This window comes from Fundulus heteroclitus, chromosome 20, assembly GCF_011125445.2.
Source record: "Fundulus heteroclitus isolate FHET01 chromosome 20, MU-UCD_Fhet_4.1, whole genome shotgun sequence".
NCBI lineage: Eukaryota > Metazoa > Chordata > Actinopteri > Cyprinodontiformes > Fundulidae > Fundulus > Fundulus heteroclitus.
The window spans coordinates 13,047,637-13,069,951 of record NC_046380.1 but is presented as its reverse complement, the minus strand read 5'-3'; the positions used below and the strand labels follow the sequence as shown (position 1 = coordinate 13,069,951).

The window sequence follows — 22,315 nt, the reverse complement described above, 5'->3', positions numbered from 1 at the left end:
GAAAAAAAAAAGCAAAATATAAGGTAATAAGATAAAATATAAAATAACTGTTTTCATACTAGAATCCATGTTTGAGCGTTTCTTTTGTACTACTGAAGGATTGTTGTGATCTGATTTTTTTTATGTCCCAGTTCTTGAATACTATCATAATTTTTATTTTTGTTGTGTATTTTGTTGAAAGTGTTGTTGTTAATGAAGTTAACACTTTAATTTAATTTAGTTGAAATTAAACGTAATGTTTAAGACACTTTATGAAAAATTGGGCCAAGTTATTTCAGTAACCATATTTTTATATAATTTTATATTTTTCATTCAATACATCATTCAATACATCATTGTTTGACATGTACATATTTCAAAGCCTATTCACATTTTGACTTGTGGAAAGCTCATGCATGTACAAAACAGTTATTCAATGCTAAAAAAAAATAAAATACTGATTGAGAACACGGACAAAAAAACAAAGAAACACACAAACAAACAAAAAATAAAAATAGGAGCAATATTATCACAATTTATACATTCGCTACCACCAGGGGGCGATAATGGATGGGCCTCACCTCTCGCGAGCTTTGAAGCTCTCTCCTTGTTTGTTTACAACCGGAAGACTTCCTGTAATCGATTATAGCGCTGCTCGTGTTAGCTAACAGGTTTTAGTTTCACCAAAAGACAGTTTTCAAGATGGGATGTGATGGCGGGACGATTCCAAAAAGACATGAGTTGGTGAAAGGACCAAAAAAAGTCGAGAAGGTTTGTTACCGTTCTTCCTATTTCTTTTAATAAGCCTTGTTAAAGCCGTTGGCGAAACTAGCCATTAGATTGCTAATGCTTACGGCTAAACTTATTGTAAGCGTTTTGTTGTTGTTGTTTTTTTACTTCATTTAGAGAAACATTATTTCTTATAGACGTGTATTTTTACTCGCAAAGATAGAGGAATTAAAGCAAACTTTAAAAATAGAGAAATGTATTCTTAATATTGACAAGCTAAAGGAAAAGCTAGTTACTGTTTACTTGATGACGTTTTTGGTTAACCCAGGTTGACAAGAGTGCAGAACTCGCTGCCAAGTGGAAATACTGTGCCTTGAGCCAAGAGAAACTCAGGCGGCCCATCGTTGCTTGTGAGCTGGGCAGGTAAGATGCTTTTCTTATATTTCTATCAACACTAAAAAGGCACTTGAGAACAGGTTGAGCTTGGTGTCCATTTAGTACAGCAAAAAGAATCAAGTTCAGTTTGTCCACTCTGAAGCTCTGTTGTTTTTCAGACTTTACAACAAAGATGCGATCATTGAGTACCTCCTGGATAAAACTGCTGAGAGACCAAACTCTGAAGCTGTTACACACATCCGTGGGATCAAGGTATATTTAGTGAACACAATGATTCTGATAGATTGGATGACTTGAGCTCATGCGACTGAGTCTAATGTTTATTTTAAAACATGAAATGTTTCTGTCCTTGCAGGATATAAAGGAGCTCAACTTGACTGATAACCCCGAATGGGAAGGAGAGGGGAGAAATGCAAAAGGAGACAGATATGACGAGATCTACTGCGGCATGTTTATCTGTCCTGTTGTTGGGTTGGAGATGAATGGAAAGCACAGGTAAAGAATAATTATTCCATTTTCTTAAACCTAAGAATGCACAATAAAGGCCTTAAAAATTGTCTCAAAATGTTATATGTACATTCTCAACATGTTCTCTGGGAGATGTTCCTCTTGACTCTGTATTTAATGTTAAAAAAAGCCAAAAGGTTAGTGTCCTTTAGAAATTCTGATGCCATTTTTACATGTACTTATTCTAAGGCTGGGCGATATGAACCATACATTATTTTTCAACGTTTTTAGAAAAACACATTGACATTTATCTCAATGTCTTTTTCTTTTCATAAAGTAATTGTGAGTAGGCATCTCTGAATCAAAGCTTTATTACAAATGTCTCACAGGCACATTTCTTTTTAACAAACAGCTGTGGTTAAATATGAGAAACAAGAGAAAAATAACCTACTGGAATACATAAAAGTATAATTATAATGCAACATAGACCATCTCAATATAAAGAATGTAGTCTCATCTCCTACCTCTTTTTTTTTTTTTTTTTTTTTTTTTTTAAATCTTGATATATTACCCAGCCCTAACTTACTCTTCTTTCTCAGGTATATTGGATGCAGAGAATTACTGTAAAGTGTAAAGGATCGTTAGACTTTTTATAAATTTTTACATAATTTGGCAATTATCATTACATTGTTTGGAAGCTTTCAGAAGATATCCTATGGACAAGTAATACAGGTCTTTGGGGATGTCCCTTATACAAGAAGCCAAAACAATTATTGGTCAAAAGTGTGGGCAGCAGTTGGCACTAATAGCAACCTTTTTTTTTAAAGGATGTAGATTTACAGGATTCTAAGCTGTACTTGCCCCCATCTTCATTCAACAAGTGGTGCGTTCTGGGACCTGAGGAATTTCGTGGGGATTTTTTTGTGCAATATGCAGTACACCCATTACTGCATTTTCAAAATATCGGCGAAGCTTTAAAGTTTAAAAGGTATACAAGTCTGTGTTTCCTAATATTGAAGTCTAGGATATTTAAATGAAAATCAACTCAAATTTTGGTCTTGATCATGGAAATATTTTCCTGTTATTAAAAGGTCCAGTGATTGACCTACAGACACAAATCCTGAACAAAACAAACTTGTCCAGAATGACTCTTAGATACTCCAGAAACTAGCAAAATCTAGAAAACAAACTACTGATGTTTTTTTTGTTTTTTTTTCATTTTAGGTTCTGTTACTTGCAGACCTGTGGCTGTGTGTTCTCCGACAGGGCCCTTAAGGAGGTTAAGACCGAAATCTGCCATAAGGTAAGCAAGTTTCCTTCACCAGTGTTCTCCCTTTTAATTTCCAGTTAAAAGTATTTTTCATGTCTTAGTGTGATCACTATATTTTTGCCTTTTCTGAATAGGGTTGTACATACACAAACAGCTTTTACTCTGTAAGGAAATAGCCCTGAAATTAATACTATTAAGATCAGGGCTGAAACTATTAATCAGATTAATTGTGAATAATCGATTACTGAAATAATCATCAATTAATTTAGTAAAATTTTTTTAACTGGATTACACACACTCTAAAACATGTCATTTGCCTAAAGAACAACACTCTGAGCAGTAATCAAGCCAAAACTGTTAAAAGTAAATAAATACATATCTATAGATGCATATATAAATATATCTATAGATATATATCTATATCTTTCAGGGTCCTCGTCAGGATATATTTCCAGCATAACAGTGAATGGCTGGCGGTGGGGGTGCACGTGTGCTTTCACGTGTGTGTGTGTGTGTGTGTGTGTGTGTGTGTGGGGGGGGGGGGGGGGTGGGGTTGTTTCGCTGCTTCTCATGTAGGGCTGGGCGATATGGACCAGACATAATATCTCAATAGTTTTAGGCTGAGTGTCGATATACAATGTTTGTCTCAATATTTTTATTTTTGATAAAGTAATTATAAAAAGGCATCTCTGAATCAAAGCTTTATTCCAAACGTCTCACAGGCACATTTTTCCACAAACAGCAGTAGTTAAATATGAGAAACAGCTGACAAATAACCTACTGGAATACATAAAAGTATAATTATAACGCAACATAGACCACCTCGATACATACAATATAGTCTCATCTCATATCTCTTTTCAAGAAATCTCGATATATTGTCCAGCCCTATTCTGTTTGTCATGCTAATGACAGCTTGCGTTAGCTTCTGTTTGTTAGGGAGGTTTATAGCTGCACTAAGACATATTGAAAGGCTTTACTGACTTTTGTATGTTGCTCTTAAACATCTCATTTTTAATGTCTAATGTCTAATTAATGTTCAATTTCACCGTAACTTCGACAACTTTCAGCATAACGGTCCATTACGCTGAAATGCACTGGGGAGAACCCTGCCTTTTGCATTTAAGATTAAAAACCTTTGCCTGTAAATATGCTCTATCCAGAAGTCATAAAGAGGCATAGTTTTAGCTTCATCTGGTTCAAATTCTGTAAAAAAAAAAAAGACTTCCTACTAAGCACCGTTTGCTATCCAATTATTAATCTGTTACTGCCATGTTATGAGCATTAGATTTATTTATTTTTACGTGCTTTTGCCATTTACTATACATTTAAAATGTGCAATAATAATTGTTTTTTTCTTCTTTTAAGACTTACAGTTTTGGTAAAAAGTTAGTTGAATAAAGGGTTGTGTTTGAATTTAGTGCTCTTTATTTAAAAATAGGTCATTAAGCAACAGCATAAAGTGGTCAGGGCTGCCGCTGCACTTATATGTTTAGAATTTTTTATAATTATCAATATCAGTCAATATGATTTCTATTTTATTGATATGCTTCCTAGTGTAGCTAGGGTTCCTTAGGTTTTTCTGCTGTAGTTCTCAGCTTCAGTCTAGATCCACCATAATCTGTGTCAGCTGACTAACATTTTCCTAGATTGATTAATACCGCAGTAGAACGGAGCGTTGCATGGTTCTGAACTTTTCACCTGGAAAACTCATCTCTACGGGAAGGCCCAGACGGAAAAAGCTCCGTTATCGGGCTGTCCACAAATCTAATATTTAATAAAACAGCATTCGCTTATGGGAGGTTTAATATTTCACTGTTGCAGATATAAGAGCTTTACTGACCTTTAACAACAACTAATTTTTTTTTTCTGCCTCATAGAGAAAGTACCACAGAATAACGCTTTTGTGTTTGCTGTGTTGGCTAAAGAAGTTGCATATATTTTCTCCTGGCTGTACATACATTAGGACACGTGTCAAACTCAAGGCCCGCAGGCCGACTGCGGCCCGTCAAGGCAATTTATCTGGTCCTGAAGAGCCAAAAAAGGCATATCATGTCATACAGTAGAGGCATATATCCTTTCAAATTGTATAAAGTGGCTAAAACTTTGCCTCCTGTAACGAATGTTGATTTTTTTTTTTTAACTGTGTTGTAGCAGCATCCTGCCACAAGATGTCAGTTTTCCCATAACACATTAAAACATCCTAGAATAATTAGAGTTCAAAGTGTAACTCATCCCAATATAATTTTTTTTGCATAAACTGCTACTTTTATGTTAATGTGCATTTTTTCATACATCTATGTAAACTGAAATGAAATTATGAAATCAAAAGTAGCATCTATACACGTGCAACCGGCCCTTTTAATTACTTCATGATGCCAAATATAGAAACGAGTTTGATACCCCTGCTTTAGAGCTTAAAACTTCAGATAAAGCTGCAGGAGGCCGAGGGGCTGAGCTTATTACAGCACTGTGGCCAGAAGAAGTGTGATAACTTGGGCAAATGTGAATGGCTCACATTGTATAATAAAATCTGTATAATTGATTTTTTTTTTTGTATAGTTTTAGGGATGCACACAAATGATTGACTTACGATTAATTAAAGAAAAGTATGTGCAATTTCAACAATACTTTTACTCAGTTAAACATTTACTTGTGCATTATGCATAAGAACTGATCACAGTGATTGTACAATGTTGAAAAACATTTATTCACATTTTTTGGAACTTAAAAACACTGTCCTGCATGACAAAATACATCTAACAAATAAAAATTAAGAAATGATTTCAAATCAATTTTCCACATCTGAAGCTCAGTGCCACCACCTGCTGATTAAAACACAGCGCCCCTCGTGGACAATATAGGAACTGCAGATTTCCAATTAAACAAAGTACATGTTTTTTTTAATAATTGTTTTAACATTCTCTTCCTTTTATCTTCTCTTTCTTTCACCTTTTCTTTTTTTCTTGTTCTTCCTTTCCTCTCCTACTTTCCCATTGTAGTGTCCATATCATTTGAGATATTCCCTGCATGAATCATAATAAAACTATTCACATTCATAAATCAAGCGGAGCACTATGGCAAAAGCAGTACTGCTCCACTTGTGAAAGTCAAATCTGATGAGCTCTTTTTGGCATTAAGACAACAATTCTTATTGCCACATTGCCAGACAGGCAATGTGGCAATAATGATGATGCATTTAGCCACCGGGCCGGACTAAATTGTTCGGCGGGCCGTATGTTTGTCACCCTCGTCTTAGACAGACCATCTTTCAATGTTGTAGTACAACTGCCCTCCAGAAGAGGGCGCTGTCGGTCATTCTAAAATGAAGCCAGACGACAGAAGTTGTAAAAGAAAAAAACAATCATGGCAGAGGCAACCCATAGCAGTCCAAAGTCCAGTGTGGAATTGACAGAAAGGCAGAGGGTGTTATGCAAAAAATTGTAACATGATAGAAAAAGACATGTTGTCCAAAGCACGGTTGATGGTGAGGGCTTTTGTGGGGTTATTTGTTTCTATGCAGTAACCTAATAGAATGCTGTTTTGTTATATTTCATAAATATGTCCAAGTTAAATAGTGTGTGAGGAAAACTGCACTTTTTGTTTATCCAGTCAGTATTTAATACAGGTGGCAAGACAAACTTAAAATATAATGATGTGCCTCATTTAAAATTCAGCATATTGTTAAAAAAAAGCCCTTCATATCATGGAAAGATCCTCTTTATATAAGAGAAAACTATGATTTTTAACAACATGCCCGCTTATCAATCAGTCATCAGTCGATCGATAAGATCAATCGACTTTAGATTAACTCATTTATCGATAACGTGCATCCCTATACAGTTTAGATTGAGATATCGATTATTTTGACAATCCTACAATCTAGAGATGTTTCTCTGTAATGTACAGTGCCTCATGTAGCGAAAATGAAACGTTGCGCAAACAACTGACAACAGACAACCAGGCATGGTGATGGAGAGGTCATTGTGGACAATATACTTTGTATATACTCAAAGTACTCTAGTGTGATGCCATCTGTCTGACAGCAACAGATTAGCTTAAACGGGTTCATTAATACGTAAATGATCTCAAACACAACAGCAAATGGACGACAGGATTGCAGAAAATGACACGAGTCAAGGTTTGATAATGGCCCAATCAAAGACTAGACCTTTATTCAGTTGAATTTTCGTGGCAGGATCTGGAGATCGCTGTTCATAGATAAATGAGCCCACAGAAGAGAATAAAGTAGTATGGGAAATTACTATATGATGTTATGGCTGCCAATTAAGCTTAGTAAATCATGTAGGAAATAACTAGTTGCTTTCCCAGATGTTGTATTATTTGTGTGACTAGTCAATTGGAAGATATTTTATCATATTTTCACTAGACCCTTCTGGATTCTCATTCTGAGCCTCATGGAAATCTCACTGCACTGGAATTGTAACCTCTATTTGTTTGTTAGAAAATAAAAGGCCTTAAACTACCGACAATGACAGTCTTTCCCACGAGAGACCCACCCTCTATGTTGGAACATCAGCTAGTATGGGCTTGTTACACAGGGCGATAAGCCCCTACTTGTTGGGTACAGGGTGTATTTTTAGATGTGCTTTTGCCTTCCATGAGAGAAAGCGTTGATGCTCGCTGGGAAGCTTGGAGAACATGACAAAATGTTAAATGTCTAACTAAAAATGTTTGACATGCCTTTCTGTTCATTTTCAGTTTGCAGTTGTGTCTAACAGTTTTTCCATTGCTGGGCTGCTGGAAGAATGGAATTTCAGATTTTCAGCCCTGAACGGATAAAAGAAAGGGCCTCTATGTTTAGCCCTAAAATGTTTGGACATTAGTTTTCAACAGGTTCTGCAAAAGGAGGAGGTTTAACTGGGATTTCTTGTTTTGTTTGTTGGTTAATTAAAGTTTTGATTGAATTTAGTCATTAACACAAAAACGTACAATGCCTAGCAAATGTATTCACCCCTTTTGGCATTTTCCGTATTGCGTTGCCTCACAACCTGGAATTTAAAATATAATGTTTGATGGTTTGCACCATTTAATTTACAGAACATACCTACAACTTTGAGAATTTATTATATTTTCATTGTGACACAAACAATGAATAAGGACAGAATAACAAAACGGCTCACCCCTCTAGGCTATTCCAACACATTTAAATGTTTCCCTCCAAAGCATTCGAGTGTCGCTTTAGCAGTATGATTCGGACCACTGTCCTGCTGAAAGGTGAACCTCCATTCCAGTCTTTTTCCAGGTTTTGCTAAAAAAAAAAAATATATATATCCCTGTATTTGGCACCATCCATCTTTCCCTCGAGCAGTTTCCCAGTCTCTGCTGCTGGAAAACGTCCCCACAGCATGATGCTGCCACCACCGTGTTTCACTGTGAGGAAAAGTTACATTTTCATCTCATCTGATAACGCCTCCTTCCTTATATTTGCGTAGTCGCCTACATGCCTTTTGGCAAACTCAAAACATGTCTTCTTAAGTAAAAACTTTTTCTGACCACTGTTATTGTTTTCACCGTGCCGCGTCTACGGTGAAACACCCTCGGTGGACCCAGTTCTTTTTACCCAGTCAGGCGACCCCCACTTCCTTATTACCTTGAATGTAGGACGCATAAAACAGACAAGTATGCTTTTAGTTATATTTTATCTACGTAAAGACAGAGAAACAGTTACAGTCACACCAGCGCTGATGGGCTCCTGATCGGCAGGAAGGCCTTGATTACTCATCACACAAACATTATATAGGGATCTCGGGACACACCCATGCAAGGGCTGTACACATCCAAACTGTGACATCAGCAGAGAAACTGTGTCACCTGATAGATATGTGCCAATCTTTTGGGTCAGTGCCATCTAAGTGTGCCATGCAGTTCTGGGATAAACAGCTCGTTCCACTTGACCTTGTTGATATCCTAACACCACTCTTCCATAAAGACCAGCTCTATGGAGCGTACAGCTTATTGTGGTCCTATGGACAGATCCTCCAGTCTCTGCTGTGAACCTCTGTAACTCCTTCAGGGTGACCTTTGGTCTCGGTGCTGCCTCTCTGAGTAGTGCCCCCCCCCCCCATGCCTGGCCTGTGAGTTTTGATTAGTGGCGCTTTCTCGGTAGGTTTGCTGTGGTATCATGCTCTTTCCATTTGAAGATGATGGATTTGATGTTGCTCTGGGTGAACGTCGAAATGTATGTATTTATTTATAACCCCACCCTGACTTGTACTTCTCAACAACTTTGTCCATGACTTGTTTACAGAGCTCCTTGGTCTTAATGGTGCAGTGATTCTTGCTTAGTGATGCTGCAGCCCCTGGGATTAGAGAATCGGGCATTTGTGTCTGGAGAGGCCCTAAAGGTCACTCTGGGTACCTGAACAAGACCCTTGACCACAGATTGGTCCTTGTGCGCCACTCAGTGTGCAGTGGGTTAAAATAATCCCCCCTCTGTTAGACTATTAAGGGAAATATTTATTTAGTTATACTGATAGATCAAGTGACGCTTAGACTGCACACTGGTGGACTTCATTTCACTAATTATGTGACTTTTGAAGTTAATTGGATGCACCAGAACTTTTCAGGGGCTTCTTAAAGGGGGTGAATACGTACACATCAATTCCAGTCTTTTTATTTAAAAAAAAAAATGTTTTTTTTTAATATATATATATATATATATATATATATATATATATATATATATATATATATATATATTTCTCCATTCATCTCACCAACTTAGATTATTTGGTGCAGATCCATCACATAAAATAGGATTAACAAACATTTAAATTACAGCTTGGAATGGAAGAAAATGGGTAAAAAGTCGAGGAGGATGAATACTGTTGGAAGGCAATCTTCAGAGTTCATGGTCTTTAAGTTCTGAGAGCATTTAGATCAAACGTTTCAAGAGTTTCACAGCCAATGACAGTACATTTTGTTTGGCATGTCCGTGTTTACAGTATCTTGGAGCAGGACCACACATACACAACCCCTTCTGGTATAGAGGTACCAGAACTGGTCTCAGCAGAACCCTACGACTGTGTGTTTGACCTTTTTGTTTAATGTATTAGTGGTAAGACCTTCATAGCTGTTTGTTTTGCAATTGTTAATGATGGCACACTTCATACTGTATACCACAAGAAAACAAATGTAACCTTAAAGGACCTATAAGTAGGATAATTACTGTAAAATCAACCTAAATCATTCTTATTTGTCACTTGGGATGGAAGTGACATTCCCTATAAACAATCGGTCTTCTCCATCAACAATGTCTGAGTCACATTTTTCGCCTTTCAAACCTACAGGCACGGTCCGGAACTTCTTCGGTTCAGTGTGTAGCCTGTGTTTACTTCCTGGTTCCTGAGACAATCATATAAGAGTTCCCAAAACCGAGCGCATTTGGTATTTTATCTTGGCAAAAGAGCAGCAGCCTGCTAACATGGAATCCAGTAAGAGTACCTATCCTGTGGACGTAAAAATTCAGTGGAGTTTCACAACAACGGACCTTTAAGTAAATGGTTGATCTCTGTGTAAGGCTATGTGTATGTGTTGTTTCAGTTTTAACCACTAGGTGTCATTATCACTTATCGTTCTTTTAATGTTTAAAATCAAATAACCCAGGATACTATTTTAGAAGTGGAAAGTTTTTGCAAAATTTCTTTATTCTTTTGCATCTTATAGAATAGTGAATTTGAAAACAATAAATAAATGTATCAAAATGTCCCTTTTTATGCCATGCATGAAATTAAACTACACATTTTGTTTTAAATAAATAATCGACTATTAATTTTTTTCAACACTTTGTGCAACAAAAATATCTAAACAGCATTGGTAGTAAACGATCACAACAAAACAATAGTTTTATACAAGCTTCAGTAGGTAACTTTCTTAAATATGTATTTTTTACACATTTGTTGAAACTGTCATTGTGGCAGTAGAATATGAGGCAGATGATCTGTGGAAAAAATAAAAATAAAAAAATCAGGCTCCTGCCTGTGAAATTCACCGCTGCCAGTCAGAAACAGCCAATCAGAGCCTGGAGGAATGTCTTAGCAGGATCAGTCACGCTCGTGCATGCGCCGCTCACACCCTTCCAATGCAGAAACAACCCAACGGTAGAGGAAAATGGTCAATTCCACCTACTCAGAAAACAAAGACAGCTAAAGAGAAGAAGACAGATGCTAAGAGCAAGCTAAAAACAAAGGATTAGACCGAGCCTGAAATAAAACGAGGGTAAACATCAGAGCAGTGTGGCAGGCTCCGTTGTGGAGGGAGGGCTGCGGCGCAGCAGAGAGCAAGGCAAGGACCTGTAAGGTGCACTTGTTCAAATTTTCAGGATAAGTCCACGGTTTTCTCCCTACTGCAGCTTTATTAAATAGTGCAATTATGCTGCCGTCACAACTCGGTTCAACTCATTTCAACAACATCCTCGTCGCTCAGATTTATCAGCATAATGATATAAGCAGCGATTTCAAGACTGCCGCTCTAGAAGTTAACAAATTGAGTTATTCTTCGAGCGTGGCAGCCACGATTGATCTATAGAAACAGTTGCCTGGTTCAGGACTTTGGTCCGGTGCCACTGCTCCAGACAGTCCAGCGCCTCTGGAAATGTATTACTCTCAAACTTGTTGGCGAACATGCTGTTCTTCTCAATGATCCAGGGGATGTCGTCCATCCCATAGACACAGATGTCGCGTAGATAATGCCCTGGAAAAGAAAGATGTCAAATGCTCAAATGAAATTTTAAAACGATTTGAACAGCTGCACGTCTGACCAAAGATCTCACACTTAGGGCTGTAGGTCAGTGCCTAAAGCCAACGTATAACCAGTGTAAACCTGACAGTAAAGTACCTTTGCATCCATCATGTGCCGTTCCTTCTTGGTCCCTCCACTTGATAGCCCGGATGGCTCCTTCCCAACCTCCGTTAATGTGACTGCCTGGAGCTTCTTTATGTAATCCGACAAAATGAACAGTTAGTAAAATGCAGTTGTTTTACAAAAATAATAGCAAGGTGTTTCCAAATGGGAGACATTTCTATAAAAGCTTTTATCTTATACACGTCCTGTCACGTTAGAAAAATGTCACATTCCATTCCAAAAGAACGAAAATGCAGAAAATGTAATTAGGTTTGTTATCACTCTACAAAAAAATGGCGAAAACTCACGTTAAATGTGTGAACTGAAGACTGCTTAAAGACCGAGCTTCCTGCAAATCACTGGACTAATATTTAGTTGTACGGCCACTGTTTCTGAGAACTGCTTCGCATCTGTGCTGGATAGAGGCGGCCAACTTCTGCCACCTGTCACCAGGTATCCAGCTGAAGACGAATGGACCGCAATATGCAGCTGCGGTTTTGCCTCCGATAATGTTTTCTGTAGATTAAGGTCTGGGGATCGGCTGGCTGTCCCGTAACATTTTTACTGTTGCCGTTGAAGCAAACTGCTGCTTGCTTACCGATGTGTTTGGGGTCATTGTCTTGCTAAAACAACCTTTTCAAGGGCATTTCCTCTTTTGGCTTTAGGCAACCTGGCCTCTTTAGGTACATTGTGCATTGATATTGTTCAATGATCCTTGCACTCCAACAGCGAGGCCAAACACCATTAAACGAGAACACATCCGGGTGTACTATGACTTCGGTTTAGTATAAGGGGCTGTCTGACAAACCGTCTGTGACCTTTGGACCTGAAAAGAGCGGCCTTGCTTGGCGTGCTGCACCATTACTCTGTAGGCCAGGTACTGTTTGATTTGACGGTTTGTTACCGCTCCAGACCATGTCTTCTTCACTAAATTAGCATTTTGAGATGACTTTTTGCTGATGGTTATTCTCTAATTGCTGCAGAACTACTAGGTTATGGTAGACTTTCTCTGATTAACGTGGAGCTGAACATTGCTTGGCCTTCTGGACTTTTTCACACATCTTCCTGCTTTTGGTTTCCATTTTAATGTAATGGAGATCATCTTTGCTGAAGAGCCTGTCATTTTCTGCACCTAGATTGTTTTCTATGCTTAAATGTTTACTGTTTTAATCGAACGGCGCTGTTCTTCAGAACCATGACTGGAACGACCCAAGTTATTTAGAATTTCCCTCAACATGTATGTCGTGTCTGTTGGTTTTCATTAATGTTACTGTACATATTAGTTAAATAGTGTAGAAAAAAATGACTCAACCAAAAGCAGATATTTATGTTGTTGAGGATCTTGGACCACTATTACATTGAACACGACTCTAAACCGGTTTTCTGTGGCCCAAATAACCACAGAGTGGCTGCAACGCCTATTTTTTTTAATCTAGATTTAGGTCACAAATTACTGATAAACAACAAAATCATTTAGTCTTCAGTGTAAAAGAGACTTTAATCATAAAACAAGTTTTTGAGGATGCATTTGCAGGATCTTATCGTGTCATCTTTTGAAATTTGGCTTGTTTTACTAACACTTTTTCTGTCTTTTTAACAATAGTGCAACAAGTACTGATTTGGTTCATGTGCAGCAACAAAGCAGATGTATATTTAGCTGCAAGCTGTATTACTGGGAATATTTTAGGATTTATGTGCAACATAACACATATGTTTACCGCATTTCCAGTTATCCTTAGTATTATTTCTGTTAGCTTGGCATTCTATTTTTTATTTTTTATTTTTTTTAAACTTCAGACCACGCCAGTTACATAAGGTCTGTATCTATATGAACTATCATACTGAAATATATATTTTTCACAGAACCTTTGTAAAATAGAAAGGGCTATAGGCCTTCTCTACATGTTACTTTAAATTTAGACTAAAAGATGTATTTTGTATGATTTCTCCCAGTTGAGCATCCCAGCATGCGTTATTTTACACTCACCGTGTTGTGAGAGTAAACTGTACATAATATCTTTAGTTCATTCTGGTGTCTTCTAAGTCTCTAAGAATGTGAGTGACGTTCCTGACTAATATTCCTCTTTATGACCTGTAATGCAATGAGGTAACCGCTTCCAGTCATCAGTGTAGGGGTTCGGTGCGCACAACTTCCAGGAAAGCCTGTCTCGGAGCCACTTCCTGAGTATTTTTTTCCAGAAAGTAACTAAACTGTGTCAGTACTTGTAAGAGTAAGTATCAAAAATACAAACGCACACCAGACCTTATCAGTTCTCTTTGTTTACCCCAGTGCTGTGCAGCGTGTCCTATAAAGGGAAACCTGCTGCTTTAGGTAAACTACAGTTCCATGCTTCCTGCTTTTCATGTTTGTCAAAATGTTAATGGTTTACCCTCCAGCATTTATGTAGCGCTGTTGTCAGTTTGCCAGCTTCATGCTGTTACATGGAAGCAGATGTGTATAGCGGGTTGCATTCCTCGTGTGTGTGTGCGCACATGCCAGGCACATAAAGCTCATTCTGATTTCCTTTTGAAGGAACTTGTCTTTAGCAACCTCCCATTATGAAATCAATATCCGTCTCGCTAGAATCCATTCTGTGCCCTTGTGGTCAAACCACACTTGTTTGGACCAATCAGTGTTCTGTACTCATAGCCGACCCTCTCATGTATGCGAGGCTGTGTTATCTGCTAAGTGATTCTGATGTTAGCTGCTTAGTTTATCTCTGCTAAGGTTTTTTTTTTTTTTTTTTTTTTTTTTTGCTGTCTAAAACTTTCAGCGTAAAATGTGATCTTGTTTGTATCATCAGTTTTTTTTTTTGTTTGTTTTATTTTTAGTAGATGTTCTATTGCAAATAATAAATTGCAAATTTGAAACCCAGGTGGGACATAAAGGCTCATCAGTGACATTACAGTACCAACTTTTTGGTTGGGGCTTTTTCGCTAGGGGTCAATTTGAGTCAGTTTGCTGTTACAAGTGAATGTGGTAGAAATGTGGGCGGGGTGAACATGACCTGCCATAAATGCTCTTTGATCACATCAGAACGTTTTGCCCTTCTTGTTTGTTGTTGTTGCGTCATTCCTCCTCTTATCATTTTTAAACTTTCTAATCGTATCAGGGTTAGCTGCTTGCATTTGTCCAAATTATTGATGTGTGCCGTGTGCAACAAGCAGGATTACCTTTTATGTGGTTGAGTGTCACCCAGTAATGCTCATCCGGACTGAACGTGTCTCTGGACCACTCCAGAAAGTCTTTGGCTATTTGGCTCTTCAGGACAAAGTCCACAAAATCCCTTGTGAGAGCATAGTATGCCGTTCCAAAATAAACTTGCAGATTGTGAGGAGGAGGGGTTTTTACATGTCTCGGCACCCTTGGGGCAACGTGTGACCCCACAATCTCCTGATGCTGGAACAGTGTTCTGTGTCTCATGGTGGCCGGCTGTTTGACGCCGGGTGTCATGTTTTTGTCCCTCCATTCCTTGCTTTGCATATACCGCACCAGCTCCAGGTTGGTCATGACCGGGAAATCCTGTCCACACAGATTTATGACTTTCCTCCAGGCTATCGGCGACGCCAAGAGATCCTTCATGCAGTTCAAGTCGGCTTGCAGGCGCGAAAACCCAGCATATGTCACTTTTTCGCTGCGGCTAGTGAGGAACACGTTGTCAAAGCAGCTGACGAGCTTTTGCACGGCCTCCTGGTACTCCTTTGGGGCCTTGGCGTCCACATGTATGCAGTAAACATTTTGGGGCATGTAAATGGCTCGAAGCATGCGAACAAAAACCTCTAGCTCTTTGTGAATAGTGACAATGAAAGCCAATGGATAGTTCCCTTCTTCATGACTCAGAGTTATGTTGATAAATTGTAGTTCTGTTGTCAAGTTTGAACATGACAGGCTGCTACTGTGAATGCAACTTCCCACCTGTGGAAAAATAAAAGGCATATGAATGCTGCTTCTTTCGAGAGGCGGTATTATATTACTTATATTTATAATGGGCACTCACATTTTTGGGTAGTGTCAGCCTGGTGTCCTGTTTGTTCTGTGGAGCAGGATTTGTTATTTTACTTGAGTTCATTTCATTCAGCTTCCATTTTTGAATAAGCTCTGATTGTCTGTCTCAGATATGCTATCTATTTGCTGATGCCGAGATAGGACACGCGTATAAGCAACCTTCTGCTAAGATGTCAACAGTGCTCTGTACGATCTAACAGGAAGCTGGACAAAGTGAATTTGAATGTAAAAGTGGCTGTGCACTTTATCTGGTAAAGAAAAGACATACCTGACAGAAAGGTTCTCCTTTCTGGAGAGGTTTCCCCACGGGTTTGGTGCTAATCAGCCAATAAATTATTGAACATACCACAACGCCCAGGCACAACAGGAAACTACATTTTCTGCATTCAAGCAGGCGCATAATAGCTTTGTTCCGCTGTTGTGTTTCAGCACCGCCACAGTTTAAGCCCCTGCAAAAGAAACCCAGATTGGTTGGTTTCAGACAGATCGTATATCCTTGAGGAATAGCAAATGAGGTTAAACATGTAGGTTATATCTAGTCTAGGCCCTAAATAGTGGGAATCTGACATGTAATACTTCCCCTTTGAGACAGTTTTGTCCTTCTGTTCTATAGTGCAACAGAAGTATGTGAAATTTTGCTTCCAATAATTTAACTTGAGCAAGTAAAGAACTATCGCAGAGATACTGTTAAATGTCTTGAATGGAAAATGAAAAAGCAGGTAGAGTTGTGCACAAGGATAAGGTTACAGGGTTTCCCACGACCCTTCTCAACCACAGGAACCTCTTCCTGTAAAACAAGCGTTAAAACTGAATGCTTAAACCCCGAAGAACCTGCTTTTCTTGTGTAAGGGATACTTTCTTAAATGAAATCTCTGGCCAGTTGACTGGTGAAGTTCTAATTTTCGCCTAAAATGGTAGATGGGCTGAATTTCTATGTGTTTTTTTTCTAGTCACAGCGACCATTCAACATGCTTTCACACTAGATCCACATTTGCACACTCACAACCGTGCACACAGCTTTCAGTCTTTCAGTCTTGCTCAGGGCAAGGTGTGACGTTAGAAATGAGAAGTAAACCCTGAAATACTCAACTGTTGTTAACACGTGAATATTTATTGGTAGCTTTACACCTATTTATTTATTTTTTTATTAACCTTTTTAAAGTGTAATGTCAATACATAGTGGCTATGTAACTGCAAACGATTAATACTCCCATACCTTTCCTTTTTTGTTGGTGTGCAATGTTGATTGGAATTGTTGTGGAAAAATGGCGTTAATTACAATGAAAACTTCACTTCTGTATAGACTTCAATATTTTTGCGGTGATTATTGTGCAATTAGTAGACATGTATAAAGGAGCTGACACCAGCTGTTGTGAAATCTTGTGGTTTTCTTGAGCTCTGAGCTTATGTGGAACTGTATTACAAATAATCCCTCCATAATTGTAGGACTGATCATTGAGAGAAGAAGAAAAAAAAGTCCCACGACTTTTGTTCGGTAAACTGTCATGACCCGTTTTGGCAAAGCATGAAATTTGTGCGATAAACTATGATTTGTTAGTGTCTATATTAATGCTTTGTCCAATCTCTCATGTGAACCATGTCTCTTTTTAAAGACTTGTGTAAATAAAGCTGTGTGGAAAAAAACTAGCAACGTCACAAACGTGCAGGAATGGCTTAATGAGGAAGCTCCAGCCGATTGAAGCCGTTTGTTTTACAAAGTTGTTCAAAGTGGCGGTAAAATCTCTTTGCTTGAACAGCCAGTGAGATTTCTGAGGTCTCCGTAGACCAGTCTTGTTCTAATGGCACTGAAATGTGCTTTGTTGAATCCCATGCTGCACAGAAGACACGACTCCCTAGGGGGGATGCCGAGGAAATATGTACATTTATAGTCTTCTGTTAAAAATATGTCCCCCCAATGGCTCTGTTCTTCTGTGAAATTGATGAAAGAAACAGCAGCTGGTTATTTAGGAAATGCCTTGCAGCTTTTTTTGGTGCTAAGAGAGTGGGTGCAGTGCTGCGAAAAAAAACAACTGCTTTATACGAATTTCTTGCTTTTGCTTTTCGGTCGCGCTTAAATGTTTACGATCATTGAACATGCGTTTATATCAGACAACGACAACCCTAGTGAATACAAAACCAGTATTCTAATGATGAATTTGTTTATTATAAATAAAAACTGCCAAGTAAGCCTTATGTGAAATATCTCTCTACCAGAAAACCCTGAAGGACAGTGTCCGGCTATCAGTTCATGGCCTCAAACTAATGCGCACTTGGGTTATGCAGCCGGACAAGGATCCAGAGCAATCCGAGTCCACCTCTAAAAGAAAACTAACCACCTCCAAAAACTAAAGAAGCATGAAGGCCTTAGAGGCCTAGTCAAAGTCCAGGCTTAGATCCAATTCAGATGTTTTGCCATTTAAATTAAGGATTGATCTCAAAACACTCAATCTGTCTGAATTAAAACCATTCTGCAAATAAAAGTGAGCCAACTTTCATCCATAGTGAAGTACAAGACTAATTACCAATTTTTAAAAAAACATTTAATAACTGTTGTTACCACAAAGGGTGGCACAACCTGTTGATAGGTTGAAGGGTACTTTTTCACACTTTTTTGATTTTGGATAGCTTTATATCCTTGTTAAAGTAATCATTTAAAAACTACATTTTGTATTTACTTAGGTTATCTATATAGTATACTATAGAGTATAGAGTTTGTTTAGTCATCTGAAATCTTTGAAAAAACAGCAAATATCTTCAAGAGACAAAAACCTTTGGACGGTATTGTAGATATCGATTTTGTCATTTCAGTCGTCTAGTTTAGTTTGACAAGGTACTAATCATTCCACTTTCCTCACACTTGTCTCAATCCTTTCTATTCAAAGAAAGTCAAACATTTAAATCTCACATCTGGGTAAAAAAAACAAAACAAACATGCAAAACCAGGGCGGTTCTCCTTCAGTCGGCAGTTCAGTCAGTTAAGTGTGAAGTAAGACTTTACCTGCAAATCTTTGACGCTCTTAGGCGTCAGTGCCACCGAGAGCTGCCTGACTACAATCCGCGCTGAAGTCCTTTCCGCTAGCTCCATCAACGAGAACAGCAGCAGAAATGTGTACGGCGCTCCAGAGCTATATTTGGTTGTAAGGATCGCTTTGTTGGGTTCTGCCGGGGGAGCTGAGTCCTCTGAGCTCCGGTCCCTGTTAGAGTCAGCTGCGTGTGTTATTCTCTAGCTGTCATTGCTGATTAAGTGGCTCCTCCTCATATCCCCGCGAGACGAGGTCCATCCTTTCCCGGTTACCAGCAGTAACACAAAATTACACATGTGACGCACAGGAACAGGGCTCACACATCACACACTGTCTTCCTCTAAGGGTTTTTTTTTTTTTTTTCTTCCTCTCGAATCTCCTCCCACATACAGTTTCCTACTCACTTGTTCTTGCCGTCTTTCACTTTCCCTCCTTTCGCTCTCCCCGCTTTTACCTCAAACCCCTTGATCGCAGGTCCCCTTCTTCGTTGTCCCTCCATGTTTCATAAATTCCGGCTCTTTCAGGTCGGAGGTGGTGTGTAATGAGTAATCCACGCAGTCCCTTTTTCAGTAAATAATTTCCCTCCTGCCGTCCTCCTCGCTGACGTTCAGCTCTAACAAGTTCCCACTTGCCCTCTTTGTTGATCCGACGATGAAGAGCCTAGCTTGCCAGCGGTCCGTGCCGTTTTGTGGCAAAGGCAGCAGGAGCAACACACACACACAGAGGTTGTTTGCTGCAAGGTCAGCTTCTGAGATTATCCCTCTTGTGTTGAAAAGAGCACATGGTCAGAGTCCACACCCACAGCGGGGCACTGACGTACAATAGATCCCTTGCTGGTTGTTCCCCTTTTTTAATATTTGTGTTTGTGGAAGGGCGTGATTTCCTTTTTGTTACGAGGGAGCCATTCCTCTTGTGCTATTCTTGTGGAACAAAAAATGTGCAGAAGCGTTTGGATTTCTTAAAACACAGGGAAATACTTTTTAAGTGTCGCATGTTATTGTTAATCTAATGAAAACAAGGGAAAGATTAATGAGTTGGAGTGAACACATGGTTCTAAAAGGGTCTTCTGTCCTCGTTAAGGCAGAAATGACCTTTGCTGGCTGTTGTTGTTGCAGCAACGCTCGGCAGCCTTCTGACTGGGAGGTCCCTGTTGTCCCATCACTATATTATGCAGCGCGTACAGCTAATTGCATTTTCCTACTTCCGCTGTAGTGTCTCCTTGCGCAAACCAACTGTGTCGTAGAAACATGAGAATAGCCTGGCATATTTTACTATTTGCCTCTTCTGTTTATGCAATCTGTGCCGCACATCCCTCACGAATTATATTACATATTTTCATTAATCCAGCTAAAGAAAATATTGCTTTGCAAGACAAAGCAGGACCAGATCTGTTTGCTTATCAGACTCATTTAGCCCTGGCAGATAAACAGTACACAAATCAAATGTGCGTTTGTGAACTTTGTTTGGACTGCAAACAACTATTAAGACACACAAAAGTCATTTGTAGTTTTATGTGTAAGCGACATATAGTTTATTCAATATTTAAACTTATTTTCAGGTTTCAGTTTCTGTTAAATTTGACATAATTGCTCTGGAATGAGATCATATTTTATTTATTTGCCTTTATTTAGACAGGTAATCCCATTGAGACTGCTTGTCTCATTTACAAGATGTTCATTTATTTTCAGGTGACAGAAAAACAAATAAAGTCACCTAAGAGCAATCTGATGCAAATTTATTGAGGTAGCTAAGGATTAGGGTAATGGGAAGGATGGATTCAAAGATAAATCCTCAAACTATCAGCGCAACCTGCAGCAATGATAATAGTAATCGACAAAGATTTTTTTCACTGGTTCTTTAGGACAAATGCATACTGTAATATTTGACATGTCATGTTTTTAATTAAATATAGATGGAAACTGATATTCTTTTTTAAGATTGATGCTCCTTTTAACTTCATTTTGTTACATTTTAATTGATCTTTTTCAATACTTTTCAGAAACAAAGTTTTTAGTTGAATGAAAATCACTTTAAAAGTCAGTGGTATGGATCATTTGGGGCTCAACTTTTCATTATAACAGTTTCAGTTTCTGGGTTTGTAGTATTTTAATCAAATATTTCTGTCAAAAAATATGTTTTGTCAAAGCAGCTGGTAAAGGGGATGTGTATCCACTCTCAATTCTTGAGTTTTAACTTATGAATAATCAGGTTATCAGGCTTTAAACAGATTTAAATCCAGCCTTTAGTAAAACAACACATAGCAGATTGTCTGTTTTTGAAACAAATATAAAGTTAGCAATTTTAAATTTAATGGGATGTGCACTTTCCTTTTCTATGACTGTATATCAAGATAAACCTTAATTTGAGGTAAATCAATGCAGGCATATAGTGTTACAATTTGAGCAAAATAAGACAATGACATAATTACAGAGACCCAGCAGTATACAACTTGAACACATTAACAGTGTTATTTTTTTTTTTTTATTTTGCTTATTATTTCTAGGAGATAAGTACTATGAACTTCAGCTGAAAAGGGCATTTGTGATGGAAATTTCTTTATATAATAAAACATAAATTAGGATTCATTTATAGTTTACACTGAATGGGAACAATTTAATTGGAGCTGGGTGTTTGCTTTTCTGCTGGTTTTCCTTTGTGTTAAGTTTGACTTTAAATTCTTTCTTTGCTTTTCAGTGTGGGGATCCTTTTAAAGATGAAGACATAGTCGTGCTTAATGGCACAAAGGAGGAGATTCAGAAGCTCAAGGTGAAGATGGAGGAGAGGCGAGCGAAGACAAAAACCAAGGTGAGGTCTATTTTTCAGGTGGATGAAGATGCATTGATCATCGATGATTGTTTAGGACCCGGTAATTATTTTGTAACCAGAACGTGTCCTTTCTCCCTTTCAGAAATCAAAGAAGAGCAAAGCAGCTGAAGCTGTGTCTACACCAGCAGAAACCAAAGGTCTGTCTAAAGCCCCAATGAGGCATTCATTTATACAAATAGATTCACATAAACAAAACTTTGCAGCTGACAAAATGCCATAAAATGCGTCTCCTGATTTGAATAATGCTTTGAATGGTGTGTGTCCTCTACCAACAAACTACAGACCTATTGTCGGAGCCTGGTGAGATTTATAGCTCTTTGCAACCTTCCAACTTGTCTGAAAATAAGACAATTCGTTTAATCTAGCTGTTCTTAACCCCGCTCCTCAACACCCCTGATTCTACAGAATTAAGTGCCGTAAAAGCTGACTTTAAGGTTTACAAAAACCTCTTCATTACCTGTTTATTGAAATCAGCTGTGTTTGCGCCGGGAAACATGTAAAGCTCTCTGGTGTGCGTCCCAACGGCCAGGGTTGGGAAACACTGTTTCAATCCATGCAGTAGTTTTATTACTGATAAGTACACGTGTAAGTATTGCCAGTACTGGATTACAGTTTTTCAGCTAACAAATCAATGTACCTGTATCATTACCATATTATAAGATGCCTTTTTTTTTTTGTCGATGCATAAAATAAGATTAGCAAGAATACATTGTTAAACCATAAGAAAGTTGTTTTATCATTTAAAAAAAAGGATAATTTATGTACCGCTATTTT

General features: G+C 38.3%; 2 protein-coding genes across 2 annotated transcripts in view; one reads left to right on the top strand and one right to left on the bottom strand.

The window, feature by feature from the left end:
• The first annotated feature begins 584 nt into the window (after nt 1-584).
• Nucleotides 585-22,315, top strand: part of rtf2 (replication termination factor 2) — a 28,094-nt gene continuing 6,363 nt past the window's right edge. The window contains exons 1-7 of the mRNA XM_012849248.3: nt 585-750; nt 1,037-1,131; nt 1,263-1,356; nt 1,460-1,599; nt 2,776-2,854; nt 21,410-21,520; nt 21,624-21,678. Coding sequence (XP_012704702.2) covers nt 682-750; nt 1,037-1,131; nt 1,263-1,356; nt 1,460-1,599; nt 2,776-2,854; nt 21,410-21,520; nt 21,624-21,678 — 643 coding nt within the window. The 5' untranslated portion in view covers nt 585-681. The remainder of the gene's footprint in view (nt 751-1,036; nt 1,132-1,262; nt 1,357-1,459; nt 1,600-2,775; nt 2,855-21,409; nt 21,521-21,623; nt 21,679-22,315) is intronic.
• gcnt7 (glucosaminyl (N-acetyl) transferase family member 7) lies at nt 9,862-20,366 on the bottom strand. The gene is made up of 6 exons (XM_036151656.1): nt 18,691-20,366; nt 15,961-16,141; nt 15,685-15,720; nt 14,861-15,602; nt 11,681-11,776; nt 9,862-11,536 (listed from the first exon to the last, which is right to left on the bottom strand). Exons 2-6 carry the CDS (start codon nt 16,090-16,092, stop codon nt 11,322-11,324), a joined length of 1,221 nt encoding a protein of 406 aa, XP_036007549.1. The 5' UTR covers nt 16,093-16,141; nt 18,691-20,366; the 3' UTR covers nt 9,862-11,321.

What these genes read in the sequence shown, in the direction of transcription:
- gcnt7 (XM_036151656.1), bottom strand. Translation starts at nt 16,092, where the DNA reads ATGCGCCTGCTTGAATGCAGAAAATGTAGTTTCCTGTTGTGCCTGGGC. An exon ending in AAGGAGAACCTTTCTGTCAG is followed by an intron (nt 15,721 to 15,960) that starts GTATGTCTTTTC and finishes CCTGCTCCACAG; the next exon opens with AACAAACAGGACACCAGGCT. An exon ending in GGCTGACACTACCCAAAAAT is followed by an intron (nt 15,603 to 15,684) that starts GTGAGTGCCCAT and finishes ATTTTTCCACAG; the next exon opens with GTGGGAAGTTGCATTCACAG.